Source organism: Erithacus rubecula (genome assembly GCF_903797595.1).
Source record: "Erithacus rubecula genome assembly, chromosome: 1".
NCBI lineage: Eukaryota > Metazoa > Chordata > Aves > Passeriformes > Muscicapidae > Erithacus > Erithacus rubecula.
The window spans coordinates 76828285-76846263 of NC_136658.1; the positions used below are offsets into that span (position 1 = coordinate 76828285).

The following is a 17979-nucleotide window of genomic DNA, read 5'->3' on the forward strand; positions in this document are numbered from 1 at the left end:
TCAAAGCAACATATGCAGGCATAGCTGCATGACTCTCATTAAGTTCGTCTGAATCGTGCAGCTAAAGCCCCATGCAATGTTTTGAAAATGTAGGAAATAAAAATGGTCTTAAACCAGACATCTGGGCTTCTATCCAGTTTTCCGGTGATAACGTCTGAAGCATGCCATTAATAAAGCATCATCCATGGGCTAAATTATTCAACTATAGAACTCTTTGCAGAAGGCTTATAAGTCGGCTTTACTTAAAAAACAAAGGAAAAAAAAAGCCAAAAGCTTCTGTTCACTCTTCACTCTCAGCAGCAACCACTGCTAAGCACAAGACCCTTTTCCTTTTTAAGTATTTTAACTTTTTTTCCCCTTGTACTTTTCAATATTTTTTTTTTTAACTTTTTCTCAAAAAATCTCACAGGGTACCCATCTGAATGTTCGGATCCTAATTTTTGTAGAAGAGAGGAAGTGCTTTCTCTTTGCTGGTTCTTTAATCTCAGGTGAATTTCTGTACAGTCCAGGTGCCAGGATTGGAAAAGCCAATGCCTTTTCAGAGGTGTAAACCCTGCTGTTTCCCTGTCTTTTGTATTTTGATGCTGACAGGAAGGTAGTGATCGTAGTAACACTTTTAAGAACCTTCAAACCTTAATATTAAAAAAAATTCTTAATGGAGAGGAATGTGATCTAATTAACTACTGCTGTAGATGAAGGTCTTCGTGAGTGAGGTTTGGGTTTGCCTTCAAATGCCAACAAGCTGTGATTAGCTAAGAGGTTATTTTAAGATTTCCATAAATGTAAGTAACTGGATCATATTACTATACTGTAGCATCAACTATGGTATCATTTCCTAAGTGTTATCAGTTTGACAAAGGTTTTGTTTTGTCTTAATCTGGTATAAGGTGTGGGAGGGAGGAATTATTAAAATTGTAAGACTGAAAAGGTGAGCTACTCACTCTGCTGTGATACAGCTGTCTTTGGTGGTTTTTTGTAACACTGGAATCTATCATTTGTTTGTAATATCTCTTTGTCATGTTGATGGTTAAGCATGCAGAGCAGGCTAAGGGAAATAAGCCTGTAATGGCTATGGCAAGTAGGAGACCTTTCTGTCCTGAGAAATGGCTTGCAATATGCTTTTATGATGTACTTGTGTGCACTGTTTTTTTTTTTTTAATTAGCCAAGGTATAAATTGCTTTGCGGCAATGGGTTTACTTCATGGTATAGAGTTCTGATTTATAAAACATTGAAACTCTTGGTTAGAATTCTAAATCCAGTGCTGGGTTGAGAAGAATAATTGTGGTGCTGTATTATAAATAACCTTGAAAGGTTTTTAAATTTCCTTACAAATGAAAAACAACTTTTCTGACAGTTGTTACACTTCATGTGAGAGACTTTAACACTGAGTGCAATTAAAACTTGTAACTACCAGTATTCTCTTTCATCTTATGTTGTTCTTTGGGGGAAATCTGACACAGCAGTTTTGAGTACAGTATCTTGTTTTAAATACAGTTTAACCTGCAGGTTTATCCATGAGAATGAATCTGAGCCAATGTTACATGTGGCATACTGTGAACTTGCCATTTCAAATGAATGCTCTTTATTTGTTCAACAAGTACTTTGTTCTTTATTTTTATAATCATGGGGTACTCAGATTTGCCAGTACTCAAAAGGAGTCATATAAACTGATTTCTTCAAAGAAACATCCTGTTCTATGAAAAATTACCCAAAAGTAGACCTGAGAACTCCTCACTTCTGGTTGCATCCTCCCTTCCATCTCTGGCTACATCTTTAACAGTGAATGGAAGTGAAAAGCTTGTGTGAGCTTGTATAGAATCTAAGTACATGTCTTCTTGCCAGTGCTCTGTTTCTTGATATCTGAACTCAAAGTCTCAAAATGTGAAACAATTGCACTGTATTTCTGGGGGCAACCCAGAACTTTGGACTAAGAATTTTAGATGGGCTCAAAACACTGGACTCAAGTTCAAGCCTTTCCATGAAGCAAGAGATAGTGCAGCAGTTGGCAGTGCAGTGGTTTATTCCTACCTGGCTAGGAAGGGAGGGGAACATTTTAAAGAGGACAGTGAGGCAAAGCTGAGGGATTGCCTCTCCACAAATTTCAACAAGTCATAAAGCTGGTTAATTGGCAATATTACACATTTTGGTGTAACAACAGGTTTTTGTAAATTCTCCTTAGAAAATAGGGCTGGTAATCACTGTATATGAAACAGAGTGGTATCCCAGATCTTTTGGGGCCAGGATGGGGGAAAAATTATTTTTGCTAAACAATGGTGCCAAGAGGTAAGAGAAGTAGTCTTTTAATCTAAACATAAGAAAGATTATCCAGTGGCAAAAGTATTTAAGCTATGAAATGCTTTTCACTGCATATGGCCCACAGCTACTCTGAGAACTGTCACTCTCAACATGTGTAGTCCTTTAAATCATGTTGGTAGGCTTATGCCCTCAAATATCCTCTTATCTTGTGCCATACCCACAACACGAGACCTCACTAATGCTGTGAACATAAACTTCATTCTTTCCAGCCCTTTCAAGTGTTGTAAAAAAACTTCACACAGTTGGCCTACTCAGACCAAGCACAAAGGGTCACAGGACAGTCAGCCTACTATTCCTCCAGGTGCTGATGCTGGGCAGTGCAGGCACAAGCCAGTCAGCTCTCTGGAAGAACTGAATAACACAACATAGCTGTTGCTTCTTCAAAAGACACCAGAGACCATCTAGACCATCTAGAATTGAAAAAGAGGCCAGCCTTGTATTGCATTGGGCTTTCCTAGCTTCCAGTCTCTCAAGAGCATTTTCTCAGAAAGAGTCATTTCAAGTCTAAATAAAGAATCACAACAGACTTGATGTTTCATTAAAGATTGTCTTCCATACTGCAGCACAACAATCAACTCAATTTTAAATGCAGGTTTTAAATCTGTGGAACAAACTATCTGGGCTATCATTTCAGTTTAAATCAGGCTTAGAGCATTCACAGAACATTTGGAACCAATTTAGGTGGATTTGCAATCACATCGCAGTTAAACCACTGTAACTTCCTTGTGTAGACAGGCCCGTATGGCAGGCAAGGGAACATTTGTTTATAGTTTGGATGATTATATGAGGGGAAAGAGGATGTCAGAAATAGCCTTCATTTCACCGTTTGGGGATTTTAGCTCTGAAAGTTGAAAGGTGGGGGGGGAAAACTTGTTATTATACTTGCACTACTCAAATATTAGAAGAAACTTTAAACCACTTTACATAGAGTTCTGCCTCAGTCACTCAATTTTAACAATAGAGAATGTACCATTACATGCAGCCACAGCCAACCAGTTGTGGAGAAATGCATCCAGAATGTACATCAGACTCTCTACCCTTAGTAAACTACATGTTTTTCAGGTAAATTATAAATATAATTAATGTATAATTAACCCTAAACTTTTCTTTTCATCTTGCTTAATCCCTAGAAATAGTAACCAATGCATTTTCACTGCTGTAACATTAGCTCTTTAGATTGTTTTAAGATGGCAGGTGGTTACTTGTATTAGTGATCTTGTCATTCAGAAGTTGCCATTCAAAGTTGAGGTTTTATTCCCCTGAAAATAACTCACTGGGGAAAAAACTCCAGCCTCAGAGCCACTGAGTGTATGACACTGCTAATTTCTGGGCTGCACAAGGCTGAGAGACCTTTGCAAGGTGCTGACATGCAAATGTTTGGTCCTTGGCCTTTCATCATTCCTGGGGACTTATCCTCTGTCTTGTATGTCTTACTCGTTTCAGGTTCTAGCATGAACACGTTCCTTTTGTTCAGATACTACAATGTCCTAATTGAATACTGCTGAATATTTTCCTCTTGAGGGAAAGAGGATTTGACAGGTTAGGAAATATTTCCCAATGTAAAGGCTGCAGCAGCTTGGGTTTAATCATCTGAATTACTTCACAATCAACATGCCCTCTTTAGGGTCAAAATATTTTTTATGCTTCTGAAACAGAGCAAGAGTTATTTCATCTTCCAGCTGAAATCACCACCCTGTCCCCATAAGTACAGTGCAATCATTTTACATGTTTCCAGACTTCAAGTTCAGATATCAAGAAACAGAGCACTGACAAGAAGACATGTATTTAGATTCTGTAAAAACTTATACAAGCTTTTCCCTTCTGTCTGCTGTTAGAGATGCAGCCAAAGATGGAATGGAGGATGCAACCAGAAGTGAAGAGTTCCCAGGTCTACTTTTGGATAATTTTTCATAGAACAGGGTGTTTCTCTGAAAAAATCAGTTTATGATTTTTATGATCAGTTTATGAGATTCCTTTTGAGTACTGGCAAGTCTGAATATCCCATGATTATAAAAATGAAGAACAAAGCACTTGTTGAGCAAATAAAGAGCATTCATTTGAAATGGCAAGTTCACAGTATGCCACATGTAACATTGGCTCAGACTCATTCTCATGGATAAACCTGCAGGTTAAATTGTATTTAAAACAAGATGCAGTTGCAGGACATTTACAGGGGCTTAAGAGGAAACAAGAAAGTCCCAGAGGAATAGAACATTGAACATAGAACATCACTGCATAGGCAAGGCACGGGAGACTTGGAAAATCCACAGAACTGGATATTTGCAGATACTGAGTGAGTACATGGAAGCTGCTCGGTTCATACTTTTTCCTGGGCTTAGAATGCATGCATGTGCTTTTATAAACAGGCACCTGGGTGGGATCAGACATTTGTTTGAATGGGTATGAATGTCTTGATGATCTTATGCCAAGTTAACATTTGCAGTTCTTAGTGGAACTCAGATGCTCCTTCAGGGAGCTGAGCCCTTTCCCCAGTAACCAAGACCTTAGGAACACTGACATATGCTTACAAGGAGGAAAGATTCTATATTGCATATGACATGAACAAAAGTTTCCCATACACCTGATTACTCCTAATTTCTGGTTGCCTTCAATTTACATAAAGTGCTGTCAGGGTGTTTTTGTTGTTGGGGTTCTTTTGGGTTTTTTTTTTTTTTTTTAAGGTCTTATTGTGTCTCCACTCAGGTATTGAATGACTATATTCTGTATATGGAAGAGCTAATTTTCTAAAGATGTATTCTATCCCTACCTAGAATGAAGGGAGAAGGTAAGAAGGGGGAAAACATAATTATGACTTAGTTGGACAAGTTTTTGCAGAATACATGGTTTCCATACAGAAGAATATCTTTTGGAGCGTTTGCTGTGTTCTGAAGATTCATTGTCCCAAGAATTCATTCAGAGGGAATAAATATACATCTGCCTTGCATTTAATTCATCTGGCTTGGGAATTGGATACATCTATTTATTCTTCTTGTACTCTTCAGGTGCTTGTATGCACCTGAATCTAGTTCTAAGGTACAGCTGCTGTTGGAGTGGTGGAAGGGATGTGTACTGCAGCTAGATCATGGGAATCATGGTATGGACGCTTTCTGTAGACATGTCCCTGCCTCCCATTTTCTGCAGTATTAGAAACTAGCAGCACTTGTTTTATTTTTACTAGTTAGTTTGTGGAAATTCTGCTTGGGTTATCAATTAAATTGATGTCCAAAATAGCTTTTGGGTCTTGTACAAATAGTATTTCACAGTTTATATGTGTTTGCTAATTTTTTCCAGTAAGCTTGTAACTTGTCTTTATTTTTCTGTGTTATGTAAAAGATGGCAAATGCATCTTCATTCTCAGAATTGCTCCTTAGAGCACTGCCAAAGCTCAAACCTCATTTGTAGACTTCATTCCTGTGAGTGTTAACTCAGATTTTCATTTTGTATAATCTTACTGTGGTTTTGAGGAACTTGTTAAAAGGAGAAAGCAGGGATGTATTCCTGGCTCATATCTGGGGGCAATTTGATGGTCATTTATCTTGAAGAGTTCACCCAGCAAGAAAGTGGTGGTGCAAGTTAACTCTCTCAGGTTAAAAATCTCCAAAATGCTGTGAAACTAAGAACTGGTTGGTAGCAAACATTATCAGTCTGCCATAGTCTCTCCAGTATCAGCCAACCTTTGTAGGAGACACATTCCTAAAAAGAAGTAGTCTTTTCTGCATGCTTGATGTTATGACTGAGTGTGCAATACCTTCCTAAAGCCACATAATGAAATCTTAGACTGAATTTAGGAATCACATGATTGCTTTGTCCTGTGCATGAGCTTCTAAGTTTTTCTTCTCTAAGGTATTTTTTGTAGCTAGCAAAGAAAATCTTTGGCTTTCTTTGTACACAGCTCTATCAGAAGATACAGCAAATGCTTTAAAGACACCCCAAGAATTTCTTTGTAGGTATTGCAGGGAAAGCAAGCTAGTCAGTTTCCTAAAGAAGTTCAAACATTATTTATGTAGTGAGAAGTACATCAATAGGTAATTTACCAGTAAAGTAATTGAACATGTTTACAATGTGCTGTGTATTTTGGCAAAAGATATTTAGGACCCAGTTCTTTTAGACTTTTGCCAGCACATAAAGCAGTAAATGTAGACTTAAGTTACCAATATTGTATGTATTTTCTACATGAGAAGTGAAGCAAGGAGAGCAGGAAACAGATTTTTTGTTGTACTAGTTTTGAAGCTTAAGGGAAGGGGTAGCATGTTTTGAAGCAGCCATGTACAAAACAAAGCTCTAAGTCCTATCTATTATTAGATTGTCACATTGACCAAGAAAATGGATGTATTAATAACAATTGATCAAATGCAATGAAAGTACTGGGAAGCTTTTCAGATTGCATTGTGTGTCCTGGTAGTTTTGGGCTAGAATATTGTCTGTGTGCTGAAATGCTAATAGGGCTGTGAGTAATGAGAAACATAGGCTGCTCCTGGGATTACCCCTGTAAAGGTTTACTCTTGTCAGTATGAAAGAAGATGAGCTACATTTTCTATAGTGATCTGGCTTTTCTGTTGCTAATTTTGCTATTTTCCTTGGGTTCCAAGCTGTCAGGAAACTTCATATAAACTTCCTGGATGAAAGTAGTTTAATTCAAGGTCTTACAGAGACTGAATTTTATTTCACAGGGAGGAAGGGGGGAAAACAGACTTGCAAGGAAAGCCTGGCCTTTCACGTAGCCATAACAGAGAATCCTGGGGGGACTGTGGTTCCAGACCTAAAATGACCTTGCTACAGAACTGCTCCTATTACACTTAATTCAGCAGCTCTGCAGTAGAATTCCTTTATGTGGTGACAGAAAAGCAGTCTGTGAACCTGCATTTATAACTGTAACATAAGGGACTTCTGCAAATAAAAGTAAGAAGGGAAAGAATTGAAGTGAAATGTCCTATAAAATAGGAGCTGAATAATAACAGTTAGGGTCTTGGTCAATCTCACTTTTATTCAGTCAGTACTGAGATTGCATCTCATCCATGGAAATTTTAAAATAATTTTGATTACCTAACACATTGCATAGGTTCATATCCAGAAAATAAGACTGCACAACTGTATTTTAACTACAATAAATGAATATTAATTTCCTTATTGCTTTTTCTTCTACTGATCATTGTGTCATATGCAGGTATAAATGAATGCATTTAAGTGTGGATTGGTAACTGTATTAAGCTACATAGAGGTTAAATGGAAACTGCCAGCTACACAATGCTATGAAATGAAAGAAACTAAGAGCAAAAGTAATACCATTTTCTTAATGAATTATACCATTCAATACATTTATTTCTCCAATACCTACCCTGCTCCTTCCTGATACCCTTTATCCCTAAAGGGTTAATACTTCTACATTCATAAAAATCCTTACTATGTTTCCATTCTTCCCTTCCCAAATATACAGAATGTTTGCTAATGGGGGTGTGTGTTGTGTTTTCTGTGCTTATTTCTAGGGCTAGATGTGTGTCATAGCTCCTGGCCTCTGTCTGTTTTTGCTTTGGTATGAGAGATGTGGAAATATTTTGTTGCTACATTTTGTGGTGATGTGTTTTGTCCAGGTTGCAGTGAGCCCTAGTGCACATCCCAGGTGTGAAGAGCCTTGGTGGGTTTAGCCTCAGTTTTGACTCATGGCATTATCAGGCTTTACTCATAGAGCACTGTGTGTTTTACTGGCTCTGCTTCTACATCCAGTACTAGACTGGTTGATTTTTTTGTAGCTGTTTCTGTGCTTTCTTTCCACTACCCTTACTTGGGTTACAGTCATAGCATCTTTTCTTCCACAATTCCCTAATCTTCTGTTTCAAATACTGCTTTTCTTGTTATTGGACATATATTTTCTTAGTGGCCTCCAAGTGCTTAGCAGAATTTCAGGTGGATAAGTTACCTGAAACTGTTGACATTTTCTCACCCATCAATGTAAATAGTTAAAATTCTTTTGTTTACTTCAGCACTAGAGAATAAATTAGGAATAACAAATCCACAGCACTTCTATTACATTATCAATGGTTAAATATACCACATAGCTTCAGAAAAACCAGCAGATCATTTCAAACTGTACAGTAGCATGTCCTTACCTTATGTGTGTGATATAGGTCAATTACAAAGTTGTGAAACTTGTATGAAGACCAGTCTGACATGATTATATGCTGAGGAGATACTGTGAGCTCTTAATGGTCATATTGTACTTCTGAGTTCCACAGTGATGTGCGAGTACTCAAGGACAGTTAGAGAAGTTGATTAGGTAAATCCAAGAGGCAAAACCCCACCAAACAAATTCCCCCAAAGACATGTTAACATGCCTGAATTGACTCCAGCCCTGTGGTCACTGCTGCTGTGTGCACAAGGATGATGTCCATGTCAGTGGAACCTTTCTTTACAATTTGTTTTTTAAAGGAAGGCTGATGCCACTGGGAGTCCATGGCAGGCATTTCCATTGCACAGCAGTAGACAGTGTGGTCTGGCAGGACATTCCCAGCTTGTCAGCCAGGAAGCTGAGCCCTCCTCATTCACCAAGCTAGAGATGGGATGAGGATGTAGACAGCAAGGTCCTGCCTTGTTTCCTCTCAGCCTGACTCCCAGCCAGAGCAGGACACTCTGGTTGCCTTATAGGATAATGGCTGGCAATTCCCAGCATTATCAATCCTGGTGGCTTTGCTCTAACTGCAGGTTTAGACCCCTTTGGCCATGCAGATATACTGAAACTCTGCCTCATGGTAGGGCTTGACTGAATCATGTTGGGCTTTAATTTGTTTTTTGACAAATCACTATGCGAGGCCTATGACTTGAAGGGTGTCCCATATATACTTATGAAAATCCTAGTGTAGCAGTGTCAGCTTTCTTCAAAAAACTTAAGGAAGGATGAAGAATAAACTTGGAATAGAGCTGTCTATATTTGTAAAAGGGAAATGTTCTGAAGAACCACTAAGTTTAACCACATCTTTTGACAAGTACATCTGCCCTTTGGCAGGGCAGGCCATTTCTAATCACATTATCATAGGCTTGCTTCTGCAGCAGTTAGTGTGCTAAACAAGTATTAAGTCTCTGGAATACTTCATACCAAAAGAGATGCAGAAATGGCCTACCTTTTCTCTACATGATTTCATAAGATTAAAAAAAAAGAAAAATTATATTACAGCTCTGTAAAGTGTGCTTTAAAGGGCTGTCTCTTCATCTTACCAGTGACGTAAACATGAATGGATAATTTAGCACACTGATTAGATGTTCATATAACTCCAGGAACAAAAAAAAAGTAAACCACTACCCAACAAAAGGCATTGGCATGGCCTACTATGTTTTGTCATATTTTTAAATACATGTATTAGTTTATTTGGGGCCAGATGTTGCTGGAAGAGGTAATCTTTTTAGATATTGATGGTAAGGTCTTCTGATCTATGCTACATTGTCATCTGCAGGTGTGGTATCTTTTGACAATGCTCAAAACTCCTGGAATAAGCAGCATAATTGTTCCCTAGTGGGAACCACTGAGAGAAAAGACCCAGATATTTGCTAATTCTTACTTTATTTTCAAGTCTTCAGAATTCTGAGGACTGAAATGGAAAGAACTGTGAGTCCAAGTGTGGGGTGAGACTGTTCTTACCCTCTTCCCCTTCCATTCTGCTCTGGCCTGCCTCTCCTGTGGAATGTTACCTGTGCTTCGGAGAAAGGATGTTAGCAGCTGATCAGTTGGAGAAGTACAAAAACAATTTTTTAAGGAAGGAGTAAAATTTTCTGCATATGCCTCTTCTGTAAACAGTGAAAGACAAAGCTGATAAAATCTGTGTTCTTTAGTATGCTGAAATACAAACCATATGAAATCAGGAATAGAAGAAATAGAATAGGAGCTATAACAGCTGTTCAGGCTTATTTAATAAATTAGTGTTTAAAGCCAGGAAACCTCTATTGTAGTGGTTGCTCTAGTATCTATTTGACAAAGCGCTACAGTCAATGCATAAGGTTTTTTAATGAGACAAAAGCAGTGTGAAACTTTGAAAATAATTGCCAACACTGGCAGAGAAGACTGGAGATGATTTTTAACCTTGAATAGGCACTTGTTTGGAGTGCACAGGCCTAGAGCAAATTCTTTTCAGTTGTAAAATATCGATCTGTTTTCAGCAAAGAATTATTAAACACTGGGGGGAATAAAAGGAGCAAGGGAAATATTCCTCAGCAAATGAAGTGAGTCTCACACAGCCATGCCTACCCTGTCAAATCTTATTACTAACACACTTTGCCTACATTATAAAATTGGTGCTGTACATTCTCTAATGAAGGGATTATTTTAAGGCTGTGAGCATTTGGGTAGGAATAAGAGGCTGGTGTTGAGAGAGACATCTGTAATGAGAGATCTTAAATCAGGATACATTATTAATGAACTGCACAGGAGACACACAAACCTGCTTTATTGGGCAAATTGTAAATGAGCCTATTTGGTAAGAACATGCCAAATGTGTGTGTGCTGATTGAGAGAGGATATTTCGAGAATTTAACTAATTTCTGCATAGTAAAGGCATCCAGTCTGCCTATAATTGGTGCCTGTGGCAATTGTTGATACCCTGACTACATTAGCTTTCTGTGCCTTTAGCAAAATTGGGAAAACATTTCTAGTACTCGTTAAGCCGTCTATTATCAAGCCTTCATAAATATACACATTTAAAATAGAGATGATTTGCTATCCCAGTGCCTTAGAGCGCTTAAATAAATTAGTTCTTACTATTTCAGGCATTAATTTTGCAGTAATTATGCATGAAGTAATAATGCAATTAAAATTGCCTTCCAAGTTGCTTGAGTGGGAATTTTTTTTGAAAATAATACTTGTTCTTTTCTCAAAATACACTCTAGAGCAGGTGGATATGCTGTGTAGCTCAAAACAGCAGAGTGGGACTGTTCTACCTTGAGATCCTCAGTTTGCCTGCAGCTGAAGTCAATATTAACCAAGTATTACCATCTGTTGGCTTTTGCTGACCTCTGGTTTATTCCCCTCTCCCCTTTCTCTAGTGGCAAAGTGCCCACATCACAGCTGGCATTGAGTGCTTCAGCAGTGGGGCTTCTTATTTAAGGAATGCAACCACACTTCAAGGCAGGAAACATGGGCTAGCTTTCAGTTTGTAATGTTCCAGTTCCTTTTTGCATGATACCTACTGGTTTAACATCTTTGTGATATCTGCTATAATAAAGCACAGCAATGTATCAGCCCAGGTTTCAGCCTTAGGTCTGAATCTCTTTACATGTAAATTGGACCTCTTGTTTCTTGGGAGAAAGATATATATTTTGTAGCTGAGTTACAAATAAGCTTTTCCAGCTTTTTGGCAGTTAGGTAATAGTTAAAGTGAAAAGATTTCTTTTTTTCCAGCCAGAAAAGAGGTTTAATAACTGTGGGTCCATTTGTTCATAGCAGTACTGGAGCTGAGCCCTGCAAACCCCTGGAGCTTGGCAAGCCAGGCAGACTTGGCAAGTTTTCCTACCAGCTTACTGAGTCTGAGTCAAGCATGGCTTGTTGCAACTTCAAATATGTTTAGTACATTTTGTTAACATGAACGTTAAGGTGGAAGGTTTGGTGTTTTTTTTTTCCTTTGCTGCACTTAAGATATACCTTACTCTCTACAAACAACTGGTCCTTAAACCATGCATGGCAGTTTATGGCTTGTGTTAAATTTAAACTAAATGTGTATTGTATGCAGACTATCTGATTTACTCTTGACATGAAGATATTGAGGAAGGATGAGACAGTGTCCCACAGTCTTTCTTTCAGTTGCCCTTTGGTAGTGTGAATCTGTGGATAAAACAAGCATAGCTGTTACTTTTGAGTGCATCGTAACAGTGATAACTTTCACTCTCTGCTTGGAGTCTGTGGTGAGTGAAGACTTGTGTTGGAAATGCTCTCACTTCTAAGTTTTACCTGTGTGGATACTGCAGAAAGAAAGAGTTCAAATTGAAGTTTTGGATTGGCAAGACACTGAACTTTCTAAGTGGTAGCTCTTGCCTATCCAAATTATATCAGCTTTTGAAATGGGGAGAAAGCTTTTCCATAGAGGAAAATTCTTTCAGTGTTGAAAGATGCTGCAGAAGACTCAAGACAGTGACAGCTGAATACCTATTTACTCCAGTCAGACACAACCATCTCAGTGTTCTCCTGTATTGATTCACTCATGTCAACACGGTGTTAGCAGGGTCTTTAGTGAGTTCTGCACCATGCAGCTGTGGCAGGGCAGTAGTACATCTTGACTAGAAAGAATTGATTGTTGAGTGGGTGTTTTTCACTTGTACTTTGAGAGTCTCTCTGCTGCTCTGTGAGGCATCCTAGCAGCTCTGCTCTTCCCAAGTTTTATGTGATTCTGTCATCATTACTGCTAATATTTTTGTTGGGAAATGTGAATCTAAGAATCCACGATGTTAGGTTTGCCTGGTTTAGGGCTTGTCTTCTAGCCATAGGCTAGCTACAGAAAGTCTGGCTGCTTTGTTTTACCCTCTTGATGGATAATCAGCTATGTCTGTTGCTGGAGGACTGGCTGTGGGAAGCTATGGTTTCAGAAAGCAGTTGTTTCCTAAGCAGCACGAGCCAATGTTATAAAAAGCCTCATCATTTGCTACTAAACCTTTGAAGTTTGCTTTGCCCAGTGGGATCTAGAAAACCGAGCAGAGCACAGTCAGGTTGCCAACTAAGCCAGATAGGCTTCTGATTTGTGAGCTATTTATTGTTTCTAGAATTGCTGCCCTCATTCATCATTGCAATTAATTGCAACAAGCCTGGAGATGATAAATGCTAGATCATTATTGCTAAATATCTGGGAGCATGCTTTTTTAAAGCTCGGATTCTTCCTAGAAGAAACCCTTGAGTTATTAACTTGAACACCCCAAATAAATTGTGGTTTCTCTGTGGGACCTCAGGCTTTGTACCAAAGAGGTTTCATATGTTTCTTTTGAAGGGCTGATGTGTATAACTGGCTGGAACACTGCAAGGGTGAGAGTGTGACTGGCCAGTGTGCTGCTTTGGGGCATTAATTGGGTCCTTAGAGTGAAATTTAGAGACTATTCCTTCAAAGTATCAATGCAATAGGACCGATGATAAGAAGTTGGGATGTAGAGTGTGTCTTCTGTCCTTTTTCTGGACAGAGCTGGTGAGGTGAGTGCTTAAAGGCTCTTTCAATTGAATGTTTGGTAGTGGGAAAGGAAGAGGCCCTTTTTTTTTAGAAAACCTAAGAAATATTTTGCAGTTTATGTTAGGCTGGTGCATTTCAGCTAAGTGGTAAAGGAATGAAGCTGTTAGCCCTTAAGAAAGCTCATAAGGGCACTTATAAGCTACGAGCTGCAAGAAGGGCAGCAGGTATTGAAAAGTGCAAACTCCAGAGTAATATAGTGAGAAATAAATAGAAACTCGCTACTTGAAAGAGCAGCTGATGGTTAAAAAAAATTACAGGAAGTAATTTTAAATAGGTGACCAACTGTTCAATACATAGCTATAAACAGATGAGTTAGAATCAGTGTCATTATTTCTTACTTGAACAATGAGAGTTCATTAGAACTGATGTTTAATTTCAAACAAGAATGGTGATAGAACAGCTGTAAGAAGTAGAGAAATAAGAGTTCAACTAACTTGGTCTCTGGTTTGTGAACAGTGGTAGTTCTCTGGCAGACTCATCTGGTCTCCAGCTTTTCCTTCTGTGATATTTTTTCAAATTGCCTTTTGCATCCACAGCATCCTCTGGGAGACATTTCCATAGGCCAGCTGTGTATTATGTGAAAAGGTTTCACTTTTTCCTTTTGTACAGCATGTAAATTTCATGTCTTGCAGCACTGTGTATTTGAATAGCTTTTTGAACCTATTTGTTATTCTTCCCAATCTTGTAGATACTTTAATATTCCATGAAGTTAACTCTCACCATGTTAGAGTCCCAGTCTGTTTAGATATTGCATCTGTGAAAGTAGATCCTGATGCAGTCTTATTTGTTTGTTTGTTTGTTTTTGTTTTGTTGTCGTTTTTTGGTTTTTTGTTTGTTTGTTTGTTTGTGGTTTTTTTTTTTTTTGTTTTTTTTTTTTTTTTTTGGTTTTTGGGTTTTTTTTTTTTTTCCCCATGTTTATTCTATATCCATTTTGGGAGCAGGGAAAAGATCGGATGATGTACAGCTAACTGCTTGTTATCTGAGGTTCTGCTAGGCCACTAATGCTGCACAAGTGAGCCAGAGAATAAATGATGCTTTTAGCATAGTGCTGCCCAATGTGTGACAGAACAGTGTCAGAAAAGATACCGGGCACTAAGTGCTGTGGGCTCTGAGGGAGTGAGAAGGGAATGGGTGTGGTTATCACTTGGCTGGTCTGCAGCACACAGTGCATCCAGTGCAATGTGGACTTATAAAGAAAATGCAACACAAAATGTGTTGAACTGGAGGTTAGAGGGAGTGTTCTCACACACAATATTGAATTAATTTTGAACAAAGTGACATGGTGAACTGTGGATTTTGAAAGGGACTGTAGCCAGAAATTCTCAGAAATCTTTTGTTATCTAATAGGTGTATTGGTTTCACATGCAAACTGTTTCAGGACACTCTTAAACTGCTATTGTTCATCCAGTTTCCAATTTATTTGATAAACAGTAATTCTTTTCCTTCTTTGTTATATTCTTTCCTAAGCTTCTTTCAATGTCCATTAAGAAACTTTGTTCCAACCAATATAGCAGTTTGTGCTTCAAAAAGGTCCTTAAGCAAGATTAATAGGCTCAAAGAAGCTGCAGAAATGCTGAAAAGAGTTTACCTATGCACTGAAGCTTAGAGCTGTTTGCTGGGGTTGTGTCACTACAGAATCCCCTCAGCTGGAGGCATTTTAAAGTCCATCTAGTCCAATCTGGTGTTTAAAGTAGGGTGAATATTAAATGCAAATTAGGTTGTTCAGGGCTTGCCTGGTTGTGTTTGTAAATGATTCTGCAGCTTGTTTTGCAACCTCTTCCAATTTTAATTGTTAAATAGGTCGTTTATTAAATAATAACTTTTGCATCATTTAGACAGTAAAATTTTAATATAATCCTGATAATGCAGCTGACAAGTAGATACCATTGTTAATTCTGGGACTGTAAACATGCAACACAAGTTAAGCAGAACATCCATCTAAACACAATTATTTTGAAAATTCTGGACTTTACCAAACGTGATGGAAATGAGGTTGGCTTCTGGCTTCAAGCATGTTAATTTCCCAGTGATAAGGATTTTGTAGCAGTTTGATGACATCTGGTTTGTTTAGAGCAATGATGTAAATACAGCACATTTCTCCGTAGCCTGAGTATTTTATTTTAAGCAAGGAGTACTCGGCCAGTATTTAAAATGTAGGGCTTCAAAATAACTGCCTGGCAGTGCTGAAAATTATTTTTACAGTGTGACAAGCCTCTGTCTCCAGATGGTGGTCTGTATTCCACATCCTTCGTCTCTACTGTAAATGGAAGCATGTACTGCAGGAGTAATCTAAAGCTTCTTGTCACTTGTCTCTTTTTCAGCTTTGGTTTGCTTTCGTTAATGGATTTTCCGGGCAGATCTTGTTTGAGCGATGGTGCATTGGTCTGTATAATGTGGTAAGTGCTGCACGTTTTGACTTGATAGTGCTTGGGACTGCTGTATTATTTTGTTGTGTTCCATTTTTTCACAGGTAACTGTACTAGATGTATGTCAGGAAAAGTAAGTTCATTTATAAAAGCCATTTTGAATCCACTCTGAGGTAGGGCAAAAAAAATTAAATTAAACTTTTATTGCAAAATGAAGATTTGGGAGAACACCTTGAAAATAGATGTTTAGCCCAATATAGCCTGCATAAAGCTCTGCAGGTATTAGAATTTTATTTCCTCTTTGAAAGCATTTTCAGTGTTTTGCACTGAATATTTTGGTAGCAGTTCATGCTCAAAATACTCCATTCTGAGTTTTGATGAGAAGTGTTATGCAGGTGCTTTGGGCTGACTCGTGCTCCATTAGGTATATAAAGAGAAGCTGCATCACTGTGTCATCAGCGTTTTGCACTTGAAACAAGAGCAGGATGTGCCAGTCTGGGAGAGCTTTCTGATTTTTGACGTGGCCCACAGGGTGTCACTCTGTGTCATATGATTTTATTTCTTTAATCAGTAATATTATTTAATCTATCACATAGATTAAAGTCTGAAGGATCTCTGAAAGCATACCATAGACCTGTGTTGGTGTTTTTGACAGGGTTACCTTTGCAATGTAATGAGCAACCCAGTGCCTGCATTTATAAGCTGTTAGGATACTCTTAATGTTGAAGTGTCTCTTTGCAGGAAGGGAATTTAATTTTTTCTTTAAAAAAACTCATTCCAAATATATGCTAATACAGAAAAAGCCAGAAAATTATCACTGAGTAGTATTAATGGAACCACTTAACTTCTGTCACATTCATTTTAAAAATGATGGCACAAGCCTCCATATTCCTTAAGATTTCATACTCTTACTTGAAGATACTTATTCAAGGATTTATCATTCCCTTGATTCCCTTCACCCTAATTTCCTGACTGTTATGCAGTCTTTGTCATTCATGTTTAGATATTTGCATCTATTATCTTGAAACCTCATTTGATGAATCTATCTACCCTACCTAAAGCTTCTGGATAAAACTCATCTTCTATAATCAGAAACTAAACCTTGTTTTTTAAGGTCAGTATTTTCTAAAATTATCAGTGGTTGTGTGGACTCATGGAGAATCGAGTGCTAGTAGGATATTAGGGAATTTCACAATTTTTTAGGGCTTAGATTTTGAAAGTCATTCTCTTCTGTGCAGATTAACCATTTCTTTCATTAGTAGTCTCATTAGAATATAAAGTGTATGAAATCATAGTGGCATTGTAATTACTGGTTTCACACTGGAGGTTTGTCTTTGTGATCAAAACCACCAGAAGATTTACTTCAAGTGAGAGTATAAATGCCCAATAAACACAAGAAACCCGGGGAAGTACACTAAAGCTGTATGAGAACACGGTCTTCTTTGGAATATATTGGACCAGGGCACTCAGTTCTAGTTCTCTACCCTCAGCCTGCTGCCATTTTAGCCATCTGGTTTATCACTTCGTGAGCGAAGACGTGCAATTCCCACTGGATTGAGGGTTGTAATTACTGATTCTCACTCATCTCTGTTCCTCCCCATTGTTCTTTGTCTGCTCCCCAGCTGCCAGCGTGCTGCTGGTGGGAATCACAGCCTGCCTTCTCCAAATGTGTACACTCCCTAGAAACAGTTCATAACTCCAACCTGCCTCTTAACTTCAAGAACACTTCTCAAACTGTTAAAAATAGATCTATGTATAGGATTAAAAGTGATGTTTCTGATATAAACTATTGATGTAAAAGGAAGTGAATGAAGTTTAGTGTTCAGACTTGCACCCTGGTGTTACTTTCACTCTGTGCCTGCACTGTGGACCACAAGAAACATGGATACCCAAGCTAGCTTTAAATGAGCTGCCTCAGATCCTGGCAACACTCTAAGAGCAGCAATGTTAAAGTCAGTGGAGGCTAATTTACTCTGCTTCTGGCAGAGTGTCCTGCTGCCTGTCTTGGAAGGCTTCCGAGGCTTGGCCATCCAAGCGTCTGCCTGTAGCACAGACACACACTGCAGTTAATTTGTTCCTATCAGCTCGTGCCTGCCAGGGGAATCCCCAA

At 38.4% G+C, this 17979-nt stretch overlaps 1 protein-coding gene across 1 annotated transcript in view; it reads left to right on the forward strand.

Annotated features, from left to right (window-relative positions):
• Positions 1–17979, forward strand: part of ATP8A2 (ATPase phospholipid transporting 8A2) — a gene marked incomplete at its 5' end in the record, with an annotated part of 312234 nt that overhangs the window by 186784 nt on the left and 107471 nt on the right. The window contains one exon of the mRNA XM_079298009.1: positions 15825–15899. Within this exon, the coding sequence (XP_079154135.1) occupies positions 15825–15899 (75 nt within the window). The remainder of the gene's footprint in view (positions 1–15824; positions 15900–17979) is intronic.